General features: G+C 52.5%; 1 protein-coding gene across 1 annotated transcript in view; it reads left to right on the forward strand.

Annotated features, from left to right (window-relative positions):
* The window catches only part of KIF14 (kinesin family member 14), a 185,857-nt gene that overhangs the window by 34,987 nt on the left and 127,219 nt on the right, over positions 1-23,651 (forward strand). The window contains exons 8-10 of the mRNA XM_075320953.1: positions 13,282-13,389; positions 23,262-23,378; positions 23,460-23,578. Coding sequence (XP_075177068.1) covers positions 13,282-13,389; positions 23,262-23,378; positions 23,460-23,578 — 344 coding nt within the window. The remainder of the gene's footprint in view (positions 1-13,281; positions 13,390-23,261; positions 23,379-23,459; positions 23,579-23,651) is intronic.

Raw genomic sequence — 23,651 nt, forward strand, 5'->3', positions numbered from 1 at the left:
ATCACGTGTTTCTCAACGCAGTGATTCTAGAGCATTGCCCCCTGGGAAGTATGCAAATAAGAAAGCCACGGAGACACCATCACGTGTTTCTCAACGCTGGCAGATAACTAGCCAGGTCTTTCACCGGGAAGGAACAACCACGGGAAGGGCAGTCTCCAGTCAAGGAGACCACCTATACCAAACATGGTATCCATCCACAGACAGCCGTTTCGGGGTATTTGCCCCTCATCAGTGTGGAGTAGGAATCTGGCTAGTGGGGGCAATGCCTAGTAAAAGACTGCTTGCTTAAGTAGTGGATGGATACCATGTTTGGTATAGGTGGTCTCCTTGACTGGAGACTGCCCTTCCCGTGGTTGTTCCTTCCCGGTGAAAGACCTGGCTAGTTATCTGCCAGCGTTGAGAAACACGTGATGGTGTCTCCGTGGCTTTCTTATTTGCAAACTGCCTGACCTGGCCCTCGTGGATCGGGCCCCGCACCCGGAAAGTGGCATTGCGCAGATTTTCCTTCTCTCTTATAGTGCGAGCCAGCACTTCGGACCTCTGCTGCTCTCGGGCGGCAATCTCGCGGTCCAGCGGGTTCGGCTCCCTGTCCCAGTAGGGGGCGTTTACGTGCCCTTGCGCGCGGGTCGGGCCCCGCTGGACCTCCCTCACACCGGCCACAACCGGTACTCTCTTTGGGGGGTCCTGCGGTGACGCGGCCTGGGCTGCTGCTTTGCAGCGGTGACCCGGCGCATCCTCAGCCGAGGTGTTGGTTTCAGGGACAGCAGGCCTCACCTTCCGGCCCGCGGCTTCCACTTCCTCCGTAGCCGGACGGACTGCCGGAGCCGGGACTGTCTTGGGTGCGGCCGCTTCCGGGGCCAACGGCTTCTTTTCGCTGACGGGCACCTCTCGCGGGATCTTCCATGGCAGCGGGAGCGGTGCAGGCCGTTCACTGGCAACGCCTACAGGCTGGTCCTACAGGGCGGATGGGCTGAACTCTGCTACTGGTGTTTGGGGCAGCGGGCCTAGTGGCGGTGCAGCAGCAACCGATGCAGATGGCGGGGGAGACAGCATGGTGAGCGGACGCAGACCGGGCCCCTCAGCCGCAGTGACCGGTCCTTTAAGGACACAGGGGCGTGGGTCGCTTTCCCACTCCTCCAGCACTGTCTCCACCTCGCGTCTCTGCACGGCCGCCGCCACTTCCTCCATTTCGGCCATCCAACTCTCCATTAGGAATCGGACTTGGGCCTGCAGGCGGCAGCACATTTGCGCGGTCCGGGCTTCCACCCACGCCGCTGTTCCTGGCGTGGGCTCCGGAATCTCAGCGTTGCCGGACGGGACGGACATGGTGGCGCTTGTGCTTCCAGGAACCGGATATGTAGCAGAGTCCTGGCGTCCCTGCTCTTTATACCTTCGGTTACATCAGGTACACCTGCATCCGCCCCCCTTGGTTCTTTCTAGCACTCCCCTCTTCAGGGGGCGGGGCTTCACTTTCGTGCCTTCCCTGCTCGGGGAAGACGCTCGAGTGGGAAATCTTCGCGCCAAAGATGGCAGAGCTTCAAATTTTTCGGCCGGACGCCGACGGCGGGGACTACATGGCGCACTTCTACCGGTAGGTAGATTGGTTCTAATCCTGTTCGTGACGCCAAGTTGTTGCGGGTGGAGGGGACGCGCTCGCTACGCTTGGGTCCGGGGCTTCTGCTGCTGCTCGGTGGCTCGAGCGGTGGGCCTGACCCGGGGACTCGAGCAGCGCTCCTCGTCCACGAGTGAAAAGGGGGTGGTTTATTTGGGAGATAGTTCGTGACGCCACCCACGGGTCGTGGTGATGATGGGCACCACCGCTGCTGGTGACGGGGATCCCAGGAGCGATGGTAGGGAGCAGCTAGGATGTTGTCCCCTCCGTGGGTAGGGGTTGGTGATCCCGGGGCCCGGTGGTGGTAATGGGGAGGCTGGATGGCTGGGGCACAGGGTTGCAGGGGCAGCGCGGCGCGGTGCCGGATGGCACTGTTGTACTCACTCAGGCACAAATCCACAGAGTCTCTGGTAAACCAAATGGCTGGATGGACGGGTCCCGTAGCCGGCTGCAGTGTCTTTGCTCTCCCCGGACAGGGTGATGGTGGCTGTCTTTCCCTGCACCTGTGTAGAGTGTGTTGTTGACTCCGATGGTTTCCCAACGGTAGTCCGCTCCCCGGCGTATAGGTACCGAAGGAGCCCGTTTTGCTCGCAGGCGCTGGCCCTTGGATCTCTAGCCTGTGGCGGTGGCTGTGTATCCTCACGGTGTGGACTGTTGCTTTCAGTCGGGTCTTGGGTGTTAGGAAACCCCTGGGGTTCCGGTCACTTTCGAATTTGACCGTTGTCGGCGGCTCCATGCCTAGTCTGGGTCCGATGGCCCTGCCTTTTGTGCTTAGCTTCACTCCGCTCCCCGGCTCTGTACCGGCGGGCCACCGCCCGATCCCGGTCTTACGGTTCCGCAGAGATCCACTAACTCCTGCAGACGGCCGCCACCGTCTGCCGACTTTGCTGTTTGTGTTTCGGCCCCTACCCAGACACAGACAGTTTCTGTCCTCTCACTTTAAACTTTCAACTGAATCAGCTTGCAAGTCCTCTCTGCCAATTGGGTTCTTTGACTGTTCCTCCAGGGGAGCCCTTAGCCTGGCAGCCACTGGGCTCTGTATAGCCAGGTCTCTATGGAACTGGCTACTACGATTAGCAGTCCAGGTCACGGACTGGAGGAAAATCGGCCTGCCCTGCGGCATGCTGTGGGGGGGCCTTCTCAGGACGTCCGTTCCGATGGCCGTTCCCATGGGTGTAGCTGGATTCAGTATTTTTCTCCGCTGTTTCTCGTAAGAATACGAGCCAGCCCATTCCGGACTTTTCTCGGTTTGACCCTCTCAACAACTACCCGGTTTTAAATTAATTTCCGGCTGGATGTTGCGTGGCAGTTTCTGGTTCTTACGGCCAGGTATCAGCACGTTCCAATTCCCGTTACCCTTCCAAGGTTCCTTAGTGTATCCCTCCCTGTTGGGAGTGTTGAAGCATCGGTAAAAGGGAGTTCTTTCTTATTCCCTCTCTGGGTACCTCGTATAATCGGGACTGCAGCCCTTCATAGGACGTCCCTGTTCAGGTCTGCTCTGGATCTCTTGTTCCCAGTTCTGCCTCCCACTTTGGGAGACGGTGTTTTCGATTGGGGCTTGGGCCTCCTTGGTCTACTCGGGCCCAATCCTCTCTCTGTGACGCAATATCCTTGTGGACTCCGTGGGGCATGCATTCGGGCATTGCCCTGGACGTCATCCCTTCCCATTCCCTGCCTCGGGAGGTGTTTTAGAGCTCAAAGGCTTTTTCGAGGGTGTCTGGTTGAAGGGCCGGGGTCCCTTGGTCACTCCCAGTTCGGGCCTCCTCAGCCACAGACACCGGCACATTGGGTTTGGGGGGTCCCCTTTGAGCACTCTGGTGGTTCAGGTTGCCTGGAGTCCTCAGGACCATCGACGGGCCTTGGCGTCCGGGAGCTGTGCGCCATGGCATTGGTTCATTTTTTTCTCCAACTAATGGGTTGGCGCGTGATGGTGTCCTTGGGCCACAGGATGTCTGGCGTCCATCGTTCGCCACGGGGGCACATGATCTCCCTTCCCTTAGGGGTCGGTTACCCAAGTTATTTCCTGACAGGTGTTCGTTTATTTATTTTTTTTCCCTTTCGGGGGCTTCGGATCCAGGGGATGGACATTGTCGCAACTGGTCTCCTGGGTCGGAGTCTGGGGCGTCGGGAAGACTGTTGTATTCAGTTGGCGGTCTTCAGCCGCTTTGGCTTTTGGCGTTCCCAATTATTGGCCCCCTGACTCCCGGTCCACCTCTGCAGTAGACCGGTTGTTCTCTCTCCTCTCCCGACACGCCCTGAGTGGTGGCTGCTTCCCGTTATGGGGAACAGGTCCCTTGCTCCTTCCCGTCCTTCACCTTGCTTCAGTGGTTATAATAAGGAATGTCGACAGGTGCATACGAGGCCACGGGGAGTTTTCTTGGTCTTCTCTCATAGCCCCTTTCGCCCAGGAAGCTTGGTTTTTGGCCCGAAGGATGTCAATATCACATCCTTTGCTCCTCCTGGGGAGGACGTATCTCCTCTTCTAGGGTCCCCGTTCTACACTCTCAGGTTTGGGCTTTCTTCTGCCAGCCTGGTCACGGGGAAGCGCCTGTTCGGGGGTTGAGGTTTTCCCCGACATTGATCCACTCTCTTCTGTAATAGGGTGCAGGGGAGGAGCCCCGGTTGTGGCCGCTCTGGCATTTTTTTTGGGAGACTCTTGAGTGGATTCTCTCTGTCTACCCCTTGAGAGGTCAAGTGGTGGCCTTATCTGCGCTATTCGGTTCAGATTTTTTGCCGGGTACTTGTTCGGTGAGGAGGTTCTTCTTCTCTACTCAGGGAGCTCGGTTGGTTCCCTGTTTGGTTTTCCCTCAGCTATACTTGGGTTTCTGGCTTCTTGTCAGGGTCCCCCTTGATTTCCCTTTTCAGTCTCCTCTTAGCTCCCTGAAGATTGCCGGACTGATCGTCTTTCTGTCGACCCAGGGGGTTTGTGCTCTTCGGGCCCTGTCTGTACGTTCCCCTTTGTAATCAATGGGGATGGCTGTGTAATCTTTCCTTTACAAGGCAGAAGAGCTGCACTCCTTGGTTGTTGGACGGTCTTGACTGCATTCCCTAGCAGTCGCCGTTCTTGGAGACGGAGCCGGGCTCTGTTTTTTGCTCCGGGGTCCTGGGAAAGGGTGTTCGGCTTCTACGAGATCGATAGTCCTCTCCTACGGCCTGTTAGTCACTATCGGAAATGATTTCTTCATCGTTCCTTATGGGAGACCCAGACCATGGGTGTATAGCTTCTGCCTCCGGAGGACACACAAAGTACTACACTAAAAGTGTAGCTCCTCCCTCCGAGCATATACACCCCCTGGATGACAAATCTAACCAGTTCAATGCTTTGTGTTCAGGAGGTCACACACACACACATGCATTCTCTGATTTTTTGATTTTTGATTTTTGATTTCAAAGATTTGGAAGAAAAGCGGGTCCAGTCTGGACTCCCGGCATGGCCCTTCTCACCCCACTGTGTCGGCGGTGCTGTTAAGGTTGACTTTACAAGGCTGGAGCCTTCACGTGCCACGCTCCTTCACCATCCCCTGAGGCTCTGGCTTGAAGTGGGAGCCATCACGGTTCTCTCTGCTTTGCAGGAGACCGGTCTCCATGCGCAGCCCTGTCAGGATCCTGCCGGACGGAGCGTTTACCCCCCCCCCAGGGACCTGGCCCTGCGTCTCAAAAGCTAAGTATTGAGACGTTATTCAGGGGTCCCGGGTACATCTATTGTGGGGAGAGTGTGTTTTGCCACTTTGCTGTAATTTTCGGACGGTTTTCTGTTTTTTTCCTGAGAACCGCGCCGAGGGTGCCTGCTCGTCGGCCGCATGGAAAAATCTAGGCCCCGGCTTCAGATGCGGCCTAGTTTCGTTTTCAGTGCCCCTGCATGTCAGTCATGCAGGGGAACAGTGCGGCGCCGCCCACCGGCCGTTCAGCAGAGGGGAGGACACTCCTCTCTGAGGAGATGTTTCCCTCCCCTGTATCTCTCCTTGGCCCTCCGGTTCCCACTCTTGGGCTAAACCCCGCCCCCCCTCCTCACTCCGGCGCCATTTTATCAGCGTTCACTCACTGATCGGCGCTGGCTGCTGCAACTTCTGCATCTACTGGGGGGTCCGAGCTGTGGAATCCGGAGGGCACACAAGAAGCGGTCTGGTAAGCCACAACCTCTGGTTGTGGGCTTTATTATACACTCTCAGGGGGTTATTCTAAAAGAGTGTATTCTTACTGCAGAGCCTCCACCTCAGCAGCATGTCTCTCACTAGGAGCAAGGCTTTACTCTATATGCACTGCATGTCAGCTCATTCTGCCTGAACCGAGCACATATCCACATTGTGATGCCTGCTCTAACATGGTGGTGCCTCAGCCTGGAGCCTCCTCAGGGGTACCTCCGGCTGCTCCGGCCCCGGTGGCTGAACCCCCGGCTTGGGTAGCATCGTTTTCTAGAGCTATCTCCCAGTCTTTTGCCGACTCCATGGGACAGCTGTCCTGGACTCTGCTGACCATGCATCAGCCCCCTTCTCAGGGCGCCTCTGCTGCTCCGACTCGCTCTGCAGAGCTAACAGAGCATGTTTTATCTGTTCCCGGACCCCGTCCTCCTAAACGGAGACGCAGGGACTCTTCTCCTTCCTCGTCCCACGGCTCTGATTCACGAGCTGAATTGCAGGGCGAGGAGGATACTTTTACTGTGGGCTCGGACGCTACCTCTATGTACCCCATTGATTTATCTGAGGGTGATGCGGATGTTAGTGACTTGATTGCATCCATTAACTCCGTACTGAACCTCAATCCACCAGTGTCAGAGGAACAAGCCTCTCTGGTAGAAAAACACCAGTTTACCTCACCTAAGAGAGCAAGGAGTATGTTTTTTAACCACTCCAGTTTTCAGGCCACTGTTACCAAGCCCAGGGCCTGTCCTGACAAACGCTTCCCAAAGCGTAGTTCTGATGACCGTTTTCCCTTTCCACCAGAAGTGGTCAAGGAGTGGGCTCACTCACCAAAGGTAGATCCTCCGGTGTCTAGAATCTCGGCCCGGACAGTCGTATCTGTGGCTGATGGCACCTCTCTCAAGGATCCCACTGACCGCCAGGTTGACCTTCTGGCCAAATCTGTATGAGGCGGCAGGAGCCTCGTTCTCCCCGTCCTTTGCAGCAGTGTGGGCTCTTAAGGCAGTCTCTGCTTCTCTGGCGGAGATACATTCCCTCGCCAGGGACTCTATACCCGAAATGGTTGCCTTAACTTCCCAGGCTTCGGCTTTTTCATCCTATGCCATGTCTGCCATTCTGGAGGCTTCTCACCGCACGGCGGTGGCTTCCGCTAATTCCCTCGCTATCCGCAGGATCTTGTGGCTTCGAGAGTGGAAAGCAGACGCTTCTTCCAAGAAGTATCTTGCTGGGCTCCCCTTTGCTGGGTCCCGGCTGTTCGGTGAACAACTGGATGAAATTATTAAGGAAGCTACTGGCGGGAAGAGTACTTCCTTGCCACAAACTAAAACCAGGAAACCTGTCCAGGGCAGGAACCAGGTGAGGTTTCGTTCCTTTCGTTCCTCTAACTGGTCATCCTCTAAGCCCTCAGCTTCGTCCACTAACTCAGCCAAGGATCGAAAACCCAGCTGGCGCGCGAAGCAGCGTCCTCAGAAGAACGGAGGAGCCGCTGCCACTAAGGCAGCCTCCTCTTGACTATCTGGCTGTGCCAGCAACGTCCTTGGTCGGTGGCAGGCTCTCCCACTTTGGCGACGTGTGGTTTCAACACGTCTCCGATCAGTAGGTGCGGGATATCATCTCCCACGGCTACAGGATAGAATTTTCTTCCAGCCCGCCAAACAGATTTTTTATGTCCACTCCCCCCTGCTCCAAAGCCGCCGCCTTCTCACAGGCCGTGGCATCCTTGCAGGCCAACTGAGTAATTGTTCCGGTTCCCGCCCGGGAACGGTTCAGAGGTTTCTACTCAAACCTCTTCCTAGTCCCCAAGAAGGACGGTTCCTTCCGGCCCATCCTGGATCTCAAGCTTCTCAACAAGCATGTTCGGGTGCGGCACTTTCGCATGGAATCTCTGCGATCGGTCATTGCCTCAATGACCCAAGGAGATTTTCTAGCATCCATCGACATCTGAGATGCCTATCTGCATGTGCCAATTGCAGTTTCACACCAGCGTTGGCTACGTTTTGCAATCGGAGAGGAACATTTCCAATTCGTGGCTCTCCCCTTCGGGTTAGCCACGGCCCCTCGTGTTTTCACCAAGGTCATGGCAGCAGTGGTTGCGGTTCTGCACCTCCAGGGGTTGGCAGTAATCCCTTACCTGGACGACCTTCTAGTCAAGGCTTCATCCAGTGCAGACTGTCAGCGGAGTGTCTCGCTCACTCTCGCCACTCTAGTCCAATTCGGGTGGCTTGTCAATCTGCCCAAGTCCACTCTGACCCCGACCCAGAAACTTACGTACCTAGGGATGCAATTCGAGACTCTGCCGGCACTTGTGAAGCTGCCCTTAGTCAAACAGCAGTCCCTTCATCTGGCGGTGCGTTCTCTGTTGAAGCCCCGCCGTCATTCCATCAGGCACCTCATGCAGGTGCTGGGTAAGATGGTGGCGTCAATGGAAGCGTTTCCCTTTGCCCAGTTCCATCTGCGTCCTCTGCAGCTGGACATTCTCCGCTTTTGGGACAAGCGGACCTCTTCCTTGCACAGGCTAGTGGCTCTGTCGCCACAGACCAGGAGCTCTCTTCAGTGGTGGCTTCGGCCCCTCTCTCTGTCTCAGGGACGCTCCTTCCTGACTCCGTCCTGGGTGATCCTCACCACGGACGCCATCCTAACCGGCTGGGGAGCAGTATTTCTCCACCACCGAGCACAGGGCACTTGGACTCCGTCCGAATCAGCCCTCTCAATCAATGTGCTGGAAATCAGGGCTGTACTTCTAGCTCTCGTAGCTTTTCACCATCTGTTGGCGGGCAAGCACGTTCGAGTCCAGTCGGACAACGCGACAGCAGTTGCCTACATCAATCACCAGGGCGGGACTCGCAGCCGCCTGGCGATTGTTGGAGGTTCATCGCATCCTTCAGTGGACGGAGGACTCCAAGTCCACCATATCCGCAGTCCACATTCCAGGCGTAGAAAACTGGGAGGCAGATTATCTCAGCCGCCAAACCGTGGACAGCGGCGAGTGGGCCCTGCATCCGGCAGTGTTCCGCTCAATCTGCCGCAAGTGGGGCACTCCGGAAGTGGATCTAATGGCATCCCGGCACAACAACAAAGTCCCGGTTTACGTGGCTCGCTCCCACGATCCTCAGGCCTTGGCGGCGGACACGCTGGTTCAGGATTGGTCCCAGTTCCGTCTGGCCTACGTGTTTCCCCCTCTAGCTCTCTTGCCGAGAGTCCTGCGCAAGATCAGAATGGAGGGCCGTCGGGTTATAATCATTGCTCCAGACTGGCCCAGGCGAGCTTGGTACCCAGACCTGCTCCGTCTGTCCGTAGAAATGCCGTGGCATCTCCCGGACCGCTCAGACCTTCTCTCACAAGGTCCGTTTTTCCGCCAGAATTCTGCGGCTCTCAGATTGCCGGCGTGGCTCTTGAGTCCTGGATCCTGACGGCTTCAGGCATTCCTTCCGAGGTCATCTCCACTATGACTCAGGCTCGGAAGTCTTCCTCGGCCAGGATTTACCACAGGACTTGGAGGATTTTCCTGTCCTGGTGTCGCTCTTCCGGCCATGCTCCTTGGCCGTTTTCTTTGCCGACCATCCTGTCCTTTCTACAGTCCGGTCTGCAGCTAGGACTATCCCTCAATTCCCTCAAGGGACAGGTCTCGGCTCTGTCAGTGTTGTTCCAGCGGCGTATCGCCCGACTGGCCCAGGTGCGCACCTTCATGCAGGGCGCATCTGGCATCATTCCTCCTTACCGGCGGCCTTTGGATCCCTGGGACCTTTAATCTGGTCCTCACGGCCTTACAGAAACCCCCCTTTGAGCCTCTTAGGGAGGTTTCTTTGTTTCGACTTTCACAGAAAGTGGTCTTTCTGGTGGCCATAACTTCTCTCAGGAGAGTCTCTGATTTGGCTGCGCTCTCTTCGGAGTCACCCTTTTTGGTTTTTCACCAAGACAAGGTGGTTCTCCGTCCGACTCCGGACTTTCTCCCTAAGGTGGTGTCTCCTTTCCACCTCAACCAGGACATTTCATTGCCTTCCCTTTGTCCGGCCCCTGTGCATCGCTTTGAGAAAGCGTTGCATACTTTGGATTTGGTGCGGGCGCTCCGGATCTATGTGTCACGCACCGCCGCTCTTAGGCGGTGCACCTCTCTTTTTGTGCTAACCACGGGTCAGCGCAAGGGTCTCTCGGCTTCTAAACCGACCCTAGCTCGTTGGATTAGGTCGGCCATATCCGATGCCTACCAATGTTCTCAGGTGCCCCCTCCGCCAGGGATTAAGGCGCACTCGACCAGAGCTGTCGGTGCCTCCTGGGCTTTCAGGCACCAGGCTACGGCTCAGCAGGTTTGTCAGGCTGCCACTTGGTGTAGTCTGCACACCTTTTCGAAGCACTACCAAGTGCATGCTCATGCTTCGGCAGATGCGAGCTTGGGCAGACGCATCCTTCAGGCGGCTGTCGCCCATTTGTGAAGTTAGGTTTTGCCTACTTCTCAGTTTCTGTTTATTTCCCACCCATGGACTGCTTTGAGACGTCCCATGGTCTGGGTCTCCCATAAGGAACGATGAAGAAAAAGAGAATTTTTTTTACTTACCGTAAATTCTTTTTCTTATAGTTCCGACATGGGAGACCCAGCACCCTCCCTGTTGCCTGTTGGCAGTTCTTGTTCCGTGAGTTTTCACCGGCTGTTGTTGTAGACAGAGGTTCCGGTTATTCCGGGTTTTACTCTCTCTACTTATGGGTGGATGTCCTCCTTCAGCTTTTGCACTAAACTGGTTAGATTTGTCATCCAGGGGGTGTATATGCTCGGAGGGAGGAGCTACACTTTTAGTGTAGTACTTTGTGTGTCCTCCGGAGGCAGAAGCTATACACCCATGGTCTGGGTCTCCCATGTCGGAACTATAAGAAAAAGAATTTACGGTAAGTAAACAAAATTCTCTTTTTTTTTTTCCAGAAGCCACGACAGCGCCACTGCTTCCCAGCACTTTCTTTTTTTCACCCTTCGGGGCTCTTCATGTCCACGGTCCGACGAGTATCGTTTACCTTTTGGGGGTGTGGATGATGATTTTGTTCTTGTTTTATCCTGTTTCTGGTATTCCTCTCTGTGCTCTGTAACCAAACTGATGTGAGAGAGAGGAGCCGCCCTTTTATTTCAGTGGGTTTCCTGTCCTAGGGTGGGCGGACCTATCTCTCTGGTGGCGCTGTCGTGGCTTCTGGAAAAAAATCATTAACGGTAAGTAATTTAAGATTATTCCTCCACTAGATGGTGGCAGTGTACAGATATGTCTATATATAGTGACACTGCACTCTCTTGTTAAAATAAAGACAAAAAGTTTTTTTTTCTTTGCAAAAAAGGTGATTATTTTTTTTTTTTTTTTTTTTATTTGATAGCGACAAATGATGGACGTTTCGGCCCAACGGCCTTATGTACAGTCGCTGTGAAGTGAAAAATAAAGAAATCAATATTTACATATATTACATAATATACAACCATATATTATAGATACTATGTCGGAGCGTATCATAAAGTCTGCATGGCTAACAGTATATCGTGGTTACAGTCAGAACATAAGGGTAATATTTTCTCTCATACCTCCACAAGAGGGCTGTTTCAAAAGATTTGAAGAAAATAATGGAGCAGGATGGAAGGAATACCACCAAGAATAATTTATAATACAAGAGTTCCAAGAGGGTGAAGTCTGCAGAGAAAGGATATGTCTGGAGAAATGCTGCACACCTGTGAGTGTTGGCACTTTGCTGGCATTTGCAGGAAACACGTCATGGCAGTGACTGGTCATCATCTGACTCCACGCTGCAATGACAACCCATTGGCGTCCTGGGATTGCGTCATGGGGCTGCTGATGGCGGTAGGGAGCAGCACGATGCTCACTGAAGTAGGTTAGATTGCACTGTGAGAGTTTGAAAGTGTAACCTAAGGGGTTAATAGGCGCAGGTGGAGCTCCAATCCACCCACACCTGTTAGCCTAACATGTCTATTGCTCAGATCTGCAGATGTGTGGGGTATAATAGTTTTCCATTACTGAGATCGGAATTGTTATTGATGAGATTCTATGTAGGTAGAAGAGTGAGGAGCTAGAGGCAGAGGGAGGAGCTGTAGGCAGGAGCTAGCAGGAGAGGGAGGAGCTAGAGGCAGAGGGAGGAGCTGTAGGCAGGAGCTAACAGAAGAGGGAGGAGCTAGAGGCAGAGGGAGGAGCCGTAGGCAGGAGCCAGCAGGAGAGGGAGGAGCTAGAGGCAGAGGGAGGAGCTCTAGGCAGGAGCTAACAGGAGAGGGAGGAGCTAGAGGCAGAGGGAGGAGCTAGAGGCAGCTTTGCCTCTCATCAGCACTATTTGCCATCTTCTATCTCAGTAATGGGAAAGTCTTCACTGAATACAGATTTTACCTCAGAATTGAGAATTTTGATAATGACCGATCAGTTCTGGCAGAGAAAGAAGCAGATGGCTGATAAGAGATATTACAAAGCTGGTTATTTTCATGTGTAATATTGATTTATGAAATAAAAAAAATTAAAATGGCAGTTACACATTAAAGAATTCACCTGCTGCAGTTTTGTAAAATGTTGCATTTTTCCAACTCCGTCAGGGGAAAAAAATAAAACAATGTTGTATAAGATTTCTGAAATCTCTCAGCTTTTACTGATACTCTAAGGCCCTGTGCTCACTAGAAAATAAAATTTTCTTAAGAAAATTCCGGACCCTCTGAAAAATTACTGCACCCGCAGCAAATCGCACCCGAAAACCATATGCGGTTTTGTCGCAGTTTTGCCAAGGTATTGCCGCGTTTTTTCCACGGGTTGGTACCTGTGCTTTTATGCCTTCAATGCAATAAAGGACGTTGAAAAAAAAAGTGTGTTGCCATTTCCTTCTTCTTCGTAGTTAGATGATGGATAGATAGATAGTTAGATAATGCATGGATAGATAGATAATGCATGGATAGAAAGATGATGCTTGAAAGAGGGTGAGTTTTTTTTTTTTTTTTTCCAAATAAAGGATTTTTTCGGGTGTATGTGTTTATTTACTTTCACTTACAGGTTAATCATGGAAGATGTCTCATAGATGCCTGCCATGATTAACATAGGACTTAGTGGCAGCTATGGGCTGCCGTTAACTCCTTATTACCCCGATTGCCACCGCATCACGGCAATCGGGATGAGCCGGGTAGAGTCCCGGGACTGTCGCATCTAATCGATGCGGCAATTCCGGGTGGCTGCTAGCTGATATTTTTAGGCTTGGGGGCTGCGGAAAAGTGACATGCGCATTCTTTTCCACAGGGCCTAAAAAGAGCTTTTAATTTTGTATAAAAAAGTAGCTAAAATGCAATGTGTGAACAGGCCCTTACAGCTGGATTTGCCACTGACTACCAGCGATGCCCACATTACTTTGTACAGAAGATATTTTGATTTGATTGTTCTCTGGGATCAATTAATCCTGATATAAATCTATAATTGCCAGATCCCTTTTTTCCCTATTTCGTCCTTGCTTATGTATATTAACAGAATTTGTTTTCATTTCTAATAAATTTTATGATTTAAGTGAGTAATATCTACTTTGTTTCAGAGTTGGCTAGAGCTGGGAAATAAGCAACGGGCAACTGCTGCAACTGGGATGAATGATAAGAGTTCCCGGTCCCACTCTGTGTTTACTCTCATTATGACCCAGACCAAGGTAAAGGCAGCTAATGTAACCAGAAAATTAGATTAGATTGTTCTCCCCTACATGATTAGCCAGGTATATTTGCTTTGAAACTCCATATCAGAACAGGTGAATAATACTGATCAGATAAGCGTTTTATGAGTTGAAGTGTATCAATCTCCATCCACCCTCCCTGACTTACAGCTGCAGCTTGTACTGAGCAGTATGAGACCTCAGTAGGGAGGAGGGACACTGAGGAACGGGCTAGGTAGGCGGAGATTGAGGTAGTTTAAACAGAGTTTAATACCGACATTCTGACATGTATTTTCAAAGTAAACACAGCAGCATTATCAGGTCTAAGATCTGTTCAGTAATATGTGCAGCTTTATTGTATCTGATGACAGATATGCTTTAATTTTATGCATCTCTCTAATATATTTAGTATTTTACGTATATTGCATTGTAAGATCTTTGCAGTCAGTGAATGAAGGCGACTTTGCTTAGATTGTGAGGTAGCAAACACATACACACTTAGGATGTAATTGTATCCAGTGTAGGCAATCATCTACGAGCCAGCAGCTGCTCCAGTCTCACCGCTGTATTGCCAGGGTATTTGCTCAGACAGTACGTAGTATACAAGTATATTCACTTTGGACCAGAAATATGTTTGTGTGATGCCCTGGCCTATCAGATCGTCACAAGGGTGCCGTGTAATCTGCCCTTCTGCATGGTACCCGCTCCTCCTTGGTTACGGGTCCTGTACCTTTGGTGTTGCTAGGGCCGCCCAGATGGAGGGATGGTAGAAGGAGGGCCAGAAGTGTCAGTTGTAGTCAGAGAGTGTCAGTGAGCAGTGACAGGAAAGGTCACGCTGCGGAGCTGGGCTCCTGTACCCGTCCCAGGTGGCAGACATTGGCCTGGCCTGGAAGGAGCTGGAACCCTGGTCGCAGGGGGTAGTGGCAGGGGGCACGGTACTGCCACGGAGGGCAGTTCAGCCGCCTTGTGCTACAACTGGGCTGGGGCCAGGGCACGACTGGGTACGCGGACCCTAGGCTGGGAAGTAGCTTTATGCAGCCCAGTAATTCACCCGATGAGGACGGAATCTTCATGAACCGCTCTCCACCCGCTCTAAAATCGGGGTACTAGCGCAACAAGGGGGATAGGACTTCCCAAAATTGTCCAGAAAATCCCAAGTGTGAACCCTGAGAGCAAGCTCACTCTGCTAGCCACGCAGGTGAGCGGGACCCGAGTAGTTTTAGGCGAAAGGGATCCACCAAGACTAAACACAGTGCCAAGGGACAAGGCTTCAGATCAACCAGCAACACCAAAAGGGCACGGACCCAGCGTGTTTGGCTGCAGGGCGTTCAAGACTTTGGTTTACCCGGTGTCAGCATCTCTGGACTGTGTGAGTATGTTGTGCCCCTTTGCCTACAACGGGTCCCCTGCCTCCCATCACCGAGCCCCGGGACACCTTCCCCTGCCCATGGAGGGGTTGGGTTAACATCAATAGCTGCCATCCCATCGCTCCCGGGCGCTCTCCCTCTCTCCTAAACACGGCAGCGGTGGTATCCCATTTTTACCACGACCCGTGGGTGGCGTCACGAACATTATTCAATCCACCCTTTTATTCCCCTTTTTCATTTCGAGCGGCCGCTCGACTCCGCCTTGGGTCCGGAGTCCCCTCGAGCCACTGCGGTTCCGGAACCGAGCAGCCCGTCGGCTGTCGCGGGGGCGGTACACCCGCTGTCTCTGAATACTTGCAGGGGGATTCTTAAAACTTGAATAAGGGCTGATATGCATGTTTGATGTCGCTATTGAAAGCAGAGAGCAATAACCTGGCCTCAAAAAGTAAAGAAAAGCTTCACCCTTTGTCCCATATGTGTTTATATTCAAGCTGTCACCTTAATGATCGAAAATTTATCTAAGAACAGTTTTGCTGTGTAGCGCCCAGAGAAGGGGGTACTCAGTCCCGGGCAGTAACAAATGGGAATGTCACTCTCGTGGCTGTTGTACAGTCCTGTGCTCTGGGACCCTTTTGTTAATGGGGGCTATTTACAGGGGAGATAAGAGTTTTTGTCATGTGACGCCACCTGCGGGTTGCGGTTAGGGATGGAGAACCGCCGCTGCTGAACGTGGGTACTCCCAGGGCTGGTGGTAGTGGCAGCTGTGATGGTAGGCCCTCCGCAGGTAGGGCTGTGCCCAGGAGATGTAATGGGGCAATATTGGAGACCACACAAGGTTGTCTTTAACAATCTCTGCTCACATGGACCGTCGGCTTGCTGGTTCAGCTCCCTTGGAGGACCCGTGCCAATGTAGTGACCCAGGTTGCTCTGTCCCCGGCAGTCTCTGTTGATTGGGTCCCCGTAGCGTGGAGCGTTTGGGGGCCCAGACTGTCCTTTTGGGGTACAGTCTCCTTCTCCGTACGGCATGCAGTGCGGACCCTGTGGGGAGGTAAGTGTCCGAACCCCGATCCTAGTTTACTGCTGATGCCCCCGGATTATTTGGTTCAGTGAAGTCCGTGAAGGTGTCCTCTCCGGACAGGCATTTGCCAAACAGTCTAAAACTTACGCTTGACCTAGGGCCCTGTGCCCCGTGCGTGCTCTGGTCCCAGCTGTATCTCTGGTACCCGTCCTGGCGACCTCTCTCCTGTGCCCCCGGGGGTCACCGTTACAGCTCAGGCACATCCACACACCTCTCCTGTGTGCTACTCTACACTCTCCTCACTACTGACTGACTGACCCCTCCCACCAGGCTGGCTATACCCAGGGACTCGTTCCCATGGCAACCATCCCCTTACATGGTTAACCCTCTTTGCCCAGTATGGAGTGGTGAACTAGGATTTTGGTCGTGTTTGGATGGAATCGGCACTGGGACTCATTTCAATTTTCATTTAATAAATTAATAGTGCACATGGAAATGGGCATTTTTGTCAGATATCTTATCAGACAAATCTGCTTCTTTCTCCTCCTGGACTGATCATTCATTATCAATTCATGGATAAAATCTGTATTCGGTGAAGATCAATTTTTCCCATTACTGAGAGAGGAGATGGCAGTTGGTGCTCCTAACATTCCATGGAGAGGGGAGGGGGAGCAGCTAGGGGCAGAGACAGACATCCTGCTGCAAATTCTCCATAGAACGTCATGAGCACCAACTGCCATCTCCTATCTCAGTAATGGGAAAGTCTATATTCCCTGAAGATACAGATTTTATTCCTGAACTGAGGAGAATTTTGAAAATGAAAGATTTAGTCCTGGAGGGTGAAGAAATGGATTTCTCTAATATGATATGTTACAAAGTTTCTTATTCACATGTATAAGTGACTTATAAACAAGAAATTAAAATGATGGTTACTCTTTAATGGGAATCTTTCACCAGGTTTTGGTTCCCTCATCTGAGAGCAACATAATGTAAAGACAGAGACCATGATACCAGCGATGTGTCACTTATTGAGCTGTTTGCTATCATTTTGATAAAATCACTGTTTTTCTCTGCTGCAGATCTAGTAGTTATACAGAGCTCATGAATATGCTTGACTACCTGGCAGCAGGACAAGTAGTCCTGTAATGATAATCTTCTACTGATTAAACAGTGCTTTTATCAAAACTACATTAAGCAGCCCAGAAAGTGACACATCACTGGAATCAGGATCTCTGCACCTATATTATGCTGCCCTCAGATTAGGTGGTAAAAACCTGGTGACAGATTCCCTTTCAGTTCATCCCCCTCTGTAGAAGCCCTCAAAGCTTTATTACATGTCTGACAACTGCGGTTTTTCCAGAGTGGTGATAATGCAGCTTTCCAAAGTGTGATGAAGAAACTATATCCGTTATTTGCCTACCACATATATGAAATCTTCCCTGTGTTCTCTATATGTATAATTAGCTGCTTCAGATTGTGTAAAATGGAACAACAAACTATCAGAGCAATAATCAAATTTCTATTTCTTCGGCGCTCCATTGGGAGACCCAGACGATTGGGTGTATAGCTACTGCCTCCGGAGGCCACACAAAGTATTACACTAAAAAGTGTAAGGCCCCTCCCCTTCTGCATATACACCCCCCGTGGGATCACGGGCTGCTTCAGTTTTCATGCTTTGTGCGAAGGAGGTCAGACATCCACGCATAGCTCCACTGTTTTTAGTCAGCAGCAGCTGCTGACTATGTCGGATGGAAGAAAAGAGGGCCCATACTAGGGCCCCCAGCATGCTCCCTTCTCACCCCACTTTTGTCGGGTGTTTGTTAAGGTTGAGGTACCCATTGCGGGTACGGAGGCTGGAGCCCACATGCTGTTTTCCTTCCCCATCCCCCCTCGGGGCTCTGGGTGAAGTGGGATCTTACCGGTCTCCAGGCACTGAGACCGGGCTCCATCCACAGACCCGGAGAACCTGCTGGATATGGAGCTGGGTATCGTCAGGGACAGGGCCCTGCTACATTAAGGTACTCTGTGTCCCCGTACACATCGCGCACACACACACCAGCATTGCTGGGAGTGCTAGTGCGCCGGGGACAACAGCGCGGAGCGCTTGTGCTATTATTCACTGCAGCTTAGCTGAGTGAATTTATGTGTTAGAAACTGCCGCGCCGGCCGCTGCGGGGTGTTTTACACTGTGGCGCGGCTGGGACTTGTGGGCGCCGGGGACTTCCGCGCTGGCCGTGCACATAGGACGGCTGCGCTTATTACTCGAGTCCCCGGCTTTGCGGCCTAGTTTTCACTTCGTTTCCGCCCCCAGCCCTGCCAGTCAGGGGAGGGGCGGGACGCTGTGCAGAAAGTCAGCGCCGAGAGCTGGAGTCTGCTTTGCATTCTCCAGCCCCCTTCACTGGACACAGTGGGACGCCAGTTTCCCGCTCTTGTCTGGGGCACGCCCAGGGCCCGCCCCTCTTCACAAGACGCCGGCAGCCATTCCTGCACGCAGTCTGGGCTGGAGAAGGGAGACAAGCTCTGGGCAACCAGTCACAGGATTCGGGCGACCACTCACCCGCCTTTGTGCGGGCGGTAAGCAGCACCTGAAGTGCTGACCCCACTAATGCCATTTGTACTTTATGCCTAGATGGCTAGACTACAGCAGCAAAAAAGCAAGGCTGCTTGTATTGCATGTGCTGAAGTGTTCATTTGTACTTTCTGCTTGTATGCTATACATTGCACTGTACGGTCTCTATTCTTGGCTATATGCTTCTAGATGGCTAGACAACAGCCGCAAAAAAGAAAGGGTGCCAAGGCACAGGCTTTCTATGCTGCTTGTACTGCACGTGATACTGTTCCACACGGCAGGTTCCACTGTCCCCATTGTGTGCAATGCTCCCCTGTAGCACTTGGTCAGCCGGGGTCTCTGCTAGAGGTGGCCAAAGGAACCACCTGTGAACCCTGTCCAGGGACAGGGACGGAGTTGCAGTTTCGGCTGATAGATTGTCTGTGACTGTGACTAACATCTTAGAGACTTTGCAGTCCAGACGGACCATGGGCAATGTTGATACAATGCTCCCTGGCCGCCCTCATTGGGAACAAATCAGTGCTCCGGGGGGGTCCCATGCATCCCAGGGCGCAGGCTCTGACACGGACGACAGTCCCAGACAGTCTAGGCGAGCTCGCTGGGAGCGGCACTCGGCTTCATCACTGGTTAGGGTCCCAGCAGGACTCTCTGTATGATGAGGCAGACGTAGCTGATCAGGACTCTGATCCTGAGACCGCTCTCAATCCGGATACTCCGGATGGTGACGCCATAGTGAATGATCTTCTAGCGTCCATCAAGGGAATGTTGGATATTTCTCCCTCAGCTCCTCCGGTGGAGGAGTCAGCTTCACAGCAGGAGAAATCCCTTTTCAGTATCTCAAGCGTATATTGAGTACTTTTCTGGCCACTCTGACTTCAGAGAAGCAATCCGGAAACACCACACTTATTCAGATAAGCGTTCTCCAATCGTATTAAGGATACACGTTATCCTTTTTTCTCCCTGACGTGGTCAAGCGCTGGACCCAGTGTCCAAAGGTGGATCCCCCAATCTCCAGGCTTGCGGCTAGATCCTAGTTGCAGTGGAAGATGGGACTTCACTTAAAGATGCCATTGACAGACAGATGGTCCTCTGGTTGAATTCTGTCTATGAAGCTATCGGCGTGTCGGTTGCTCCAGCATTCGCAGCCGTATGGGCATTCCAAGCTATTTCAGCTGGTCTTGCGCACGTGGACACTGTCACATGTACATCTGTGCCACAGATGGCGTCCTTAACCTCGCAATGTCTGCATTGCGACTTACGCTATTAATGCTGTCCTGCACTCTACGAGCCGTACGTCAGTGGCGTCCGCCAACTCCGTGGTTTTACGCAGAGCATTGTGGTTGAGGGAATGGACAGCAGATTCTGCTTCCAAAAAAGTGCTTAACCAGTTTGCCATTATCTGGTGACAGACTGTTTGGTGAGCGATTGGATGAAATCATTAAACAGTCCAAGGGTAAGGACTCTTCCTTACACCAGCCCAGATCAAACAACACCCAACAGAGGAAGGGACAGTCGAGGTTTCGGTCCTTCCCAGGCTCGGGCAGGTCCCAATTGTCCTCGTCCAAAAGGACTCAAAAGGCTCAGAGAGGCGCAGATTCCTGGCAGGCTCAATCACGCCCAAGGAAGGCAGCCGGAGGAACCGCTACCAAGGCGGTTTCCTCATGACGTTCAGCCCTCTCTCTCCGCATCCGCGGTCGGTGGCAGACTCTCCCGCTTTGGCGACATTTAGCTGCCACAGGTCAAAGACCGGTGGGTGAGAGACATTTTGTCTCACGTGTACAGGATAGAGTTCTGTTCTCGTCCTCCGACTAGATCTTCAGAACTTCCTCACCTCCCGACCGAGCCGATGCTCTTCTGCAGGCAGAAGGAGTGGTAATCCCTGTTCCTCCTCAGGAACAAGATACGGTTTTTACTCCAATCTGGTTGTGGTACCAAAGAACGACGGCTCTTTCCGTTCCGTTTTGGACCTAAACCTGCTCAACAAGCACGTGAAAACCAGGCGGTTCCGGTTGGAATCCCTCCGCTCCGTCATTGCCTCAATGTTTCAAGGAAATTTCCTAGCGTCAATAGACATCAGGATGCTTATCTCCACGTGCCGATTGCTCCAGAGCACCGGTGTTGGCTACGATTCGTTATTGAAGACGAGCATCTTCAGTTCGTAGCCCTGCACTTCGGTCTGGCGACAGCCCCACGGCTTTTCACAAGTTCATGGCAGCAGTGGGAGTAGTCCTGCACTCTCAGGGTCACTCTGTGATCCCTTACTTGGACGATCTACTTGTCAAGGCACCCTCTCAAGAGGCATGCCAACACAGCCTGAACGTGGCGCTGGAGACTCTCCAGAGTTTCGGGTGGATCATAAACTTTTCAAAGTTAAATCTGACACCGACCCAATCGCTGACATATCTTGGCATGGAGCTTCACACTCTCTCTGCGATAGTGCAGCTCCCGCTGGACATACAGCGTTCACTACAGACGGGGGTGCAGTCTCTCCTTCAAGGCCAGTCACACCCCTTAAGACGCCTCATGCAGAGGCAGTCCCTTTCGCGCAGTTTCATCTGCGTCCACTTCTATAGGACATTCTTCGCCAATGGTATGGGAAGTCGACGTCCCTAGACAGGAACGTACCCCTTTCTCAGACGGGCAAGGACTCTCTTCAGAGGAGTCCACCCTTCAGATCAATGTTCTGGAAATCTGGGCAGGGTATCTTGCCCTGCAAGCCTTCCAGCAGAGGCTGGAAGGCAAACAGATCCGAATTCAGTCGGACAACTTCGCAGCGGTGGCATACATCAACCACCAAGGCGGAACACGCAGTCGGCAAGCCTCCCAGGAAGTCCGGCGGATTCTGATGTGGGTGGAAGACAGAGCATACACCATATCCGCAGTTCACATCCCGGGCGTAGAAAACTGGGAAGCAGACTTCCTCAGTCGCCAGGGCATGGACGCAGGGGAATGGTCTCTGCACCCGGACGGGTTTCAAGAAATCTGTAGCCGCTGGGGGAGGCCGGACGTCGACCTAATGGCGTCTCGGCACAACAACAAGGGCCCGATTTTCATGGCGCGGTCTCACGATCAAAGAGCTCTGGCGGCAGGCGCCTTAGTTCAGGATTGGTCGCAGTTCCAGCTACCCTATGTGTTTCCCCCTCTGGCACTGTTGCCCAGAGGGCTACGCAAGATCATCTCCGATTGCCGCCGCGCCATCCTCGTCGCCCCAGACTGGCCGAGGAGGTCGTGGTACCTGCATCTGTGGCATCTCACGGTCGACCAACCGTGGGCACTACCAGACCGGCCAGACTTACTGTCCCAAGGGCCGTTTTTTCCATCTGAATTCTCCAGCCCTGAACCTGACTGTGTGGCCATTGAGTCCTGGATCCTAGCGTCTTCAGGATTATCTCAAGACGTCATTGTCACCATGAGACGGGCTAGGAAGCCGACGTCTGCCAAGATCTACCACAAGACGTTGAAGATATTCTTATCTTAGTGCTCTGCTCAGGGAGTGTCTCCCTGGACATTTGCATTGCCTACTTTTCCTTCCTTCCTGCAATCTGGTTTGGGAAAAGGTTTGTCGCTCGGCTCCCTTAACGGACGAGTCCCAGCGCTGTCTGTATTTTTTCAGAAGCGCATAGTACGACTTCCTCAGGTAAGCACGTTCCTGCAGGGGGTTTGTCACATTGTCCCTCCGTACAAGAGGCCGTTAGACCCATGGGATCTGAACAGGGTACTAATTGCTCTCCAGGAGCCGCCCTTTGAGCCTCTGAGGGATGTTTCACTTTCTCGACTTTCACAGAAAGTGGCCTTTTTGGTAGCGGTCACGTCTCTTCAGAGAGTGTCCGAGCTAGCAGCGCGGTCATCCAAAGCTCCCTTCCTGGTGTTTCACCAAGACAAGGTAGTGCTGCGCCTGATTCCGGGGTTTCTCCCTAAGGTGGTATCCCCCTTTTCATCTCAGTCAGGATATCTCCTTACCTTCCTTTTGTCCTCATCCAGTTCATCGATATGAATTGGATTTGCATTTGTTGGATCTGATGAGAGCGCTCAGAATCTACATTTCCCGCACGGCGCCCCTGCGCCGCTCGGATGCACTCTTTGTACTTGTCGCTGGTCAGCGCAAAGGGTCGCAGGCTTCCAAATCCACCCTGGCTCGATGGATCAAGGAACCAATTCTTGAAGCCTACCGTTCTGCTGGGCTTCCGGTTCCATCAGGGCTGAAGGCCCATTCTACCAGAGCCGTGGGTGCGTCCTGGACATTACGGCACCAGGCTACGGCTCAGCAGGTGTGCCAGGCGGCTACCTGGGCGAGTCTGCACACCTTCACCAAGCGTTATCAGGTGCATGCCTACGCTTAGGCGGATGCCAGCCTAAGTAGAAGAGTCCTGCAGGCGGCGGTTGCCTCCATGTAGGGAAGGGCTGTTTTTACAGTCCAAACTTGAGGTATTAATTTACCCACCCCGGGACTGCTTTTGGACGTCCCAATCGTCTGGGTCTCCCAATGGAGCGCCGAAGAAGAAGGGAATTTTGTTACTTACCGTAAATTCCTTTTCTTCTAGCTCCAATTGGGAGACCCAGCACCCGCCCCTGTTCCTTCGGGATTTTTGGTTGTTCGGGTACACATGTTGTTCATGTTGAATGGTTTCAGTTCTCCGATGTTCCTTCGGATTGAATTGTTTAACCAGTTATTGGCTTTCCTCCTTCTTGCTTTTGCACTAAAACTGAAGCAGCCCGTGATCCCACGGGGGGTGTATATGCAGAAGGGGAGGGGCCTTACACTTTTTAGTGTAATACTTTGTGTGGCCTCCGGAGGCAGTAGCTATACACCCAATCGTCTGGGTCTCCCAATTGGAGCTAGAAGAAAAGGAATTTACGGTAAGTAACAAAATTCCCTTCTTTTTTTTTTTTTTTTTTTTTTTTTTTTATTTCCTTGCAGACAGAGATTGTGGACGGTGAAGAACATGATCACCGGGTCACCAGCAGGATCAACCTCGTGGATCTGGCGGGCAGTGAAAGATGTACCTCTGCAAAGACCAGCGGAGAGCGCCTGAAGGTGTGAACCAGAAGAAGCACATCGCTATACAAATATATAAAGTCCTATATTACATCCCTAATGTCTCTCCAATGCCCACAGGAAGGCGTCAGTATCAACAAATCCTTGTTGACCCTAGGAAAAGTGATCTCTGCCCTATCGGAAAACTCTCAGATGAAGAAGAAAGTGTTCACTCCATACAGGGAATCCGTCCTCACCTGGTGAGTAAAATCCATCACCGATCAGCCAGACATTTTGATGATATTTCACAAGACTCAGTAACCTACAGCCTTT

The sequence above is a fragment of the Anomaloglossus baeobatrachus genome, chromosome 8 (genome assembly GCF_048569485.1).
Source record: "Anomaloglossus baeobatrachus isolate aAnoBae1 chromosome 8, aAnoBae1.hap1, whole genome shotgun sequence".
NCBI classification, from domain to species: Eukaryota; Metazoa; Chordata; class Amphibia; order Anura; family Aromobatidae; genus Anomaloglossus; species Anomaloglossus baeobatrachus.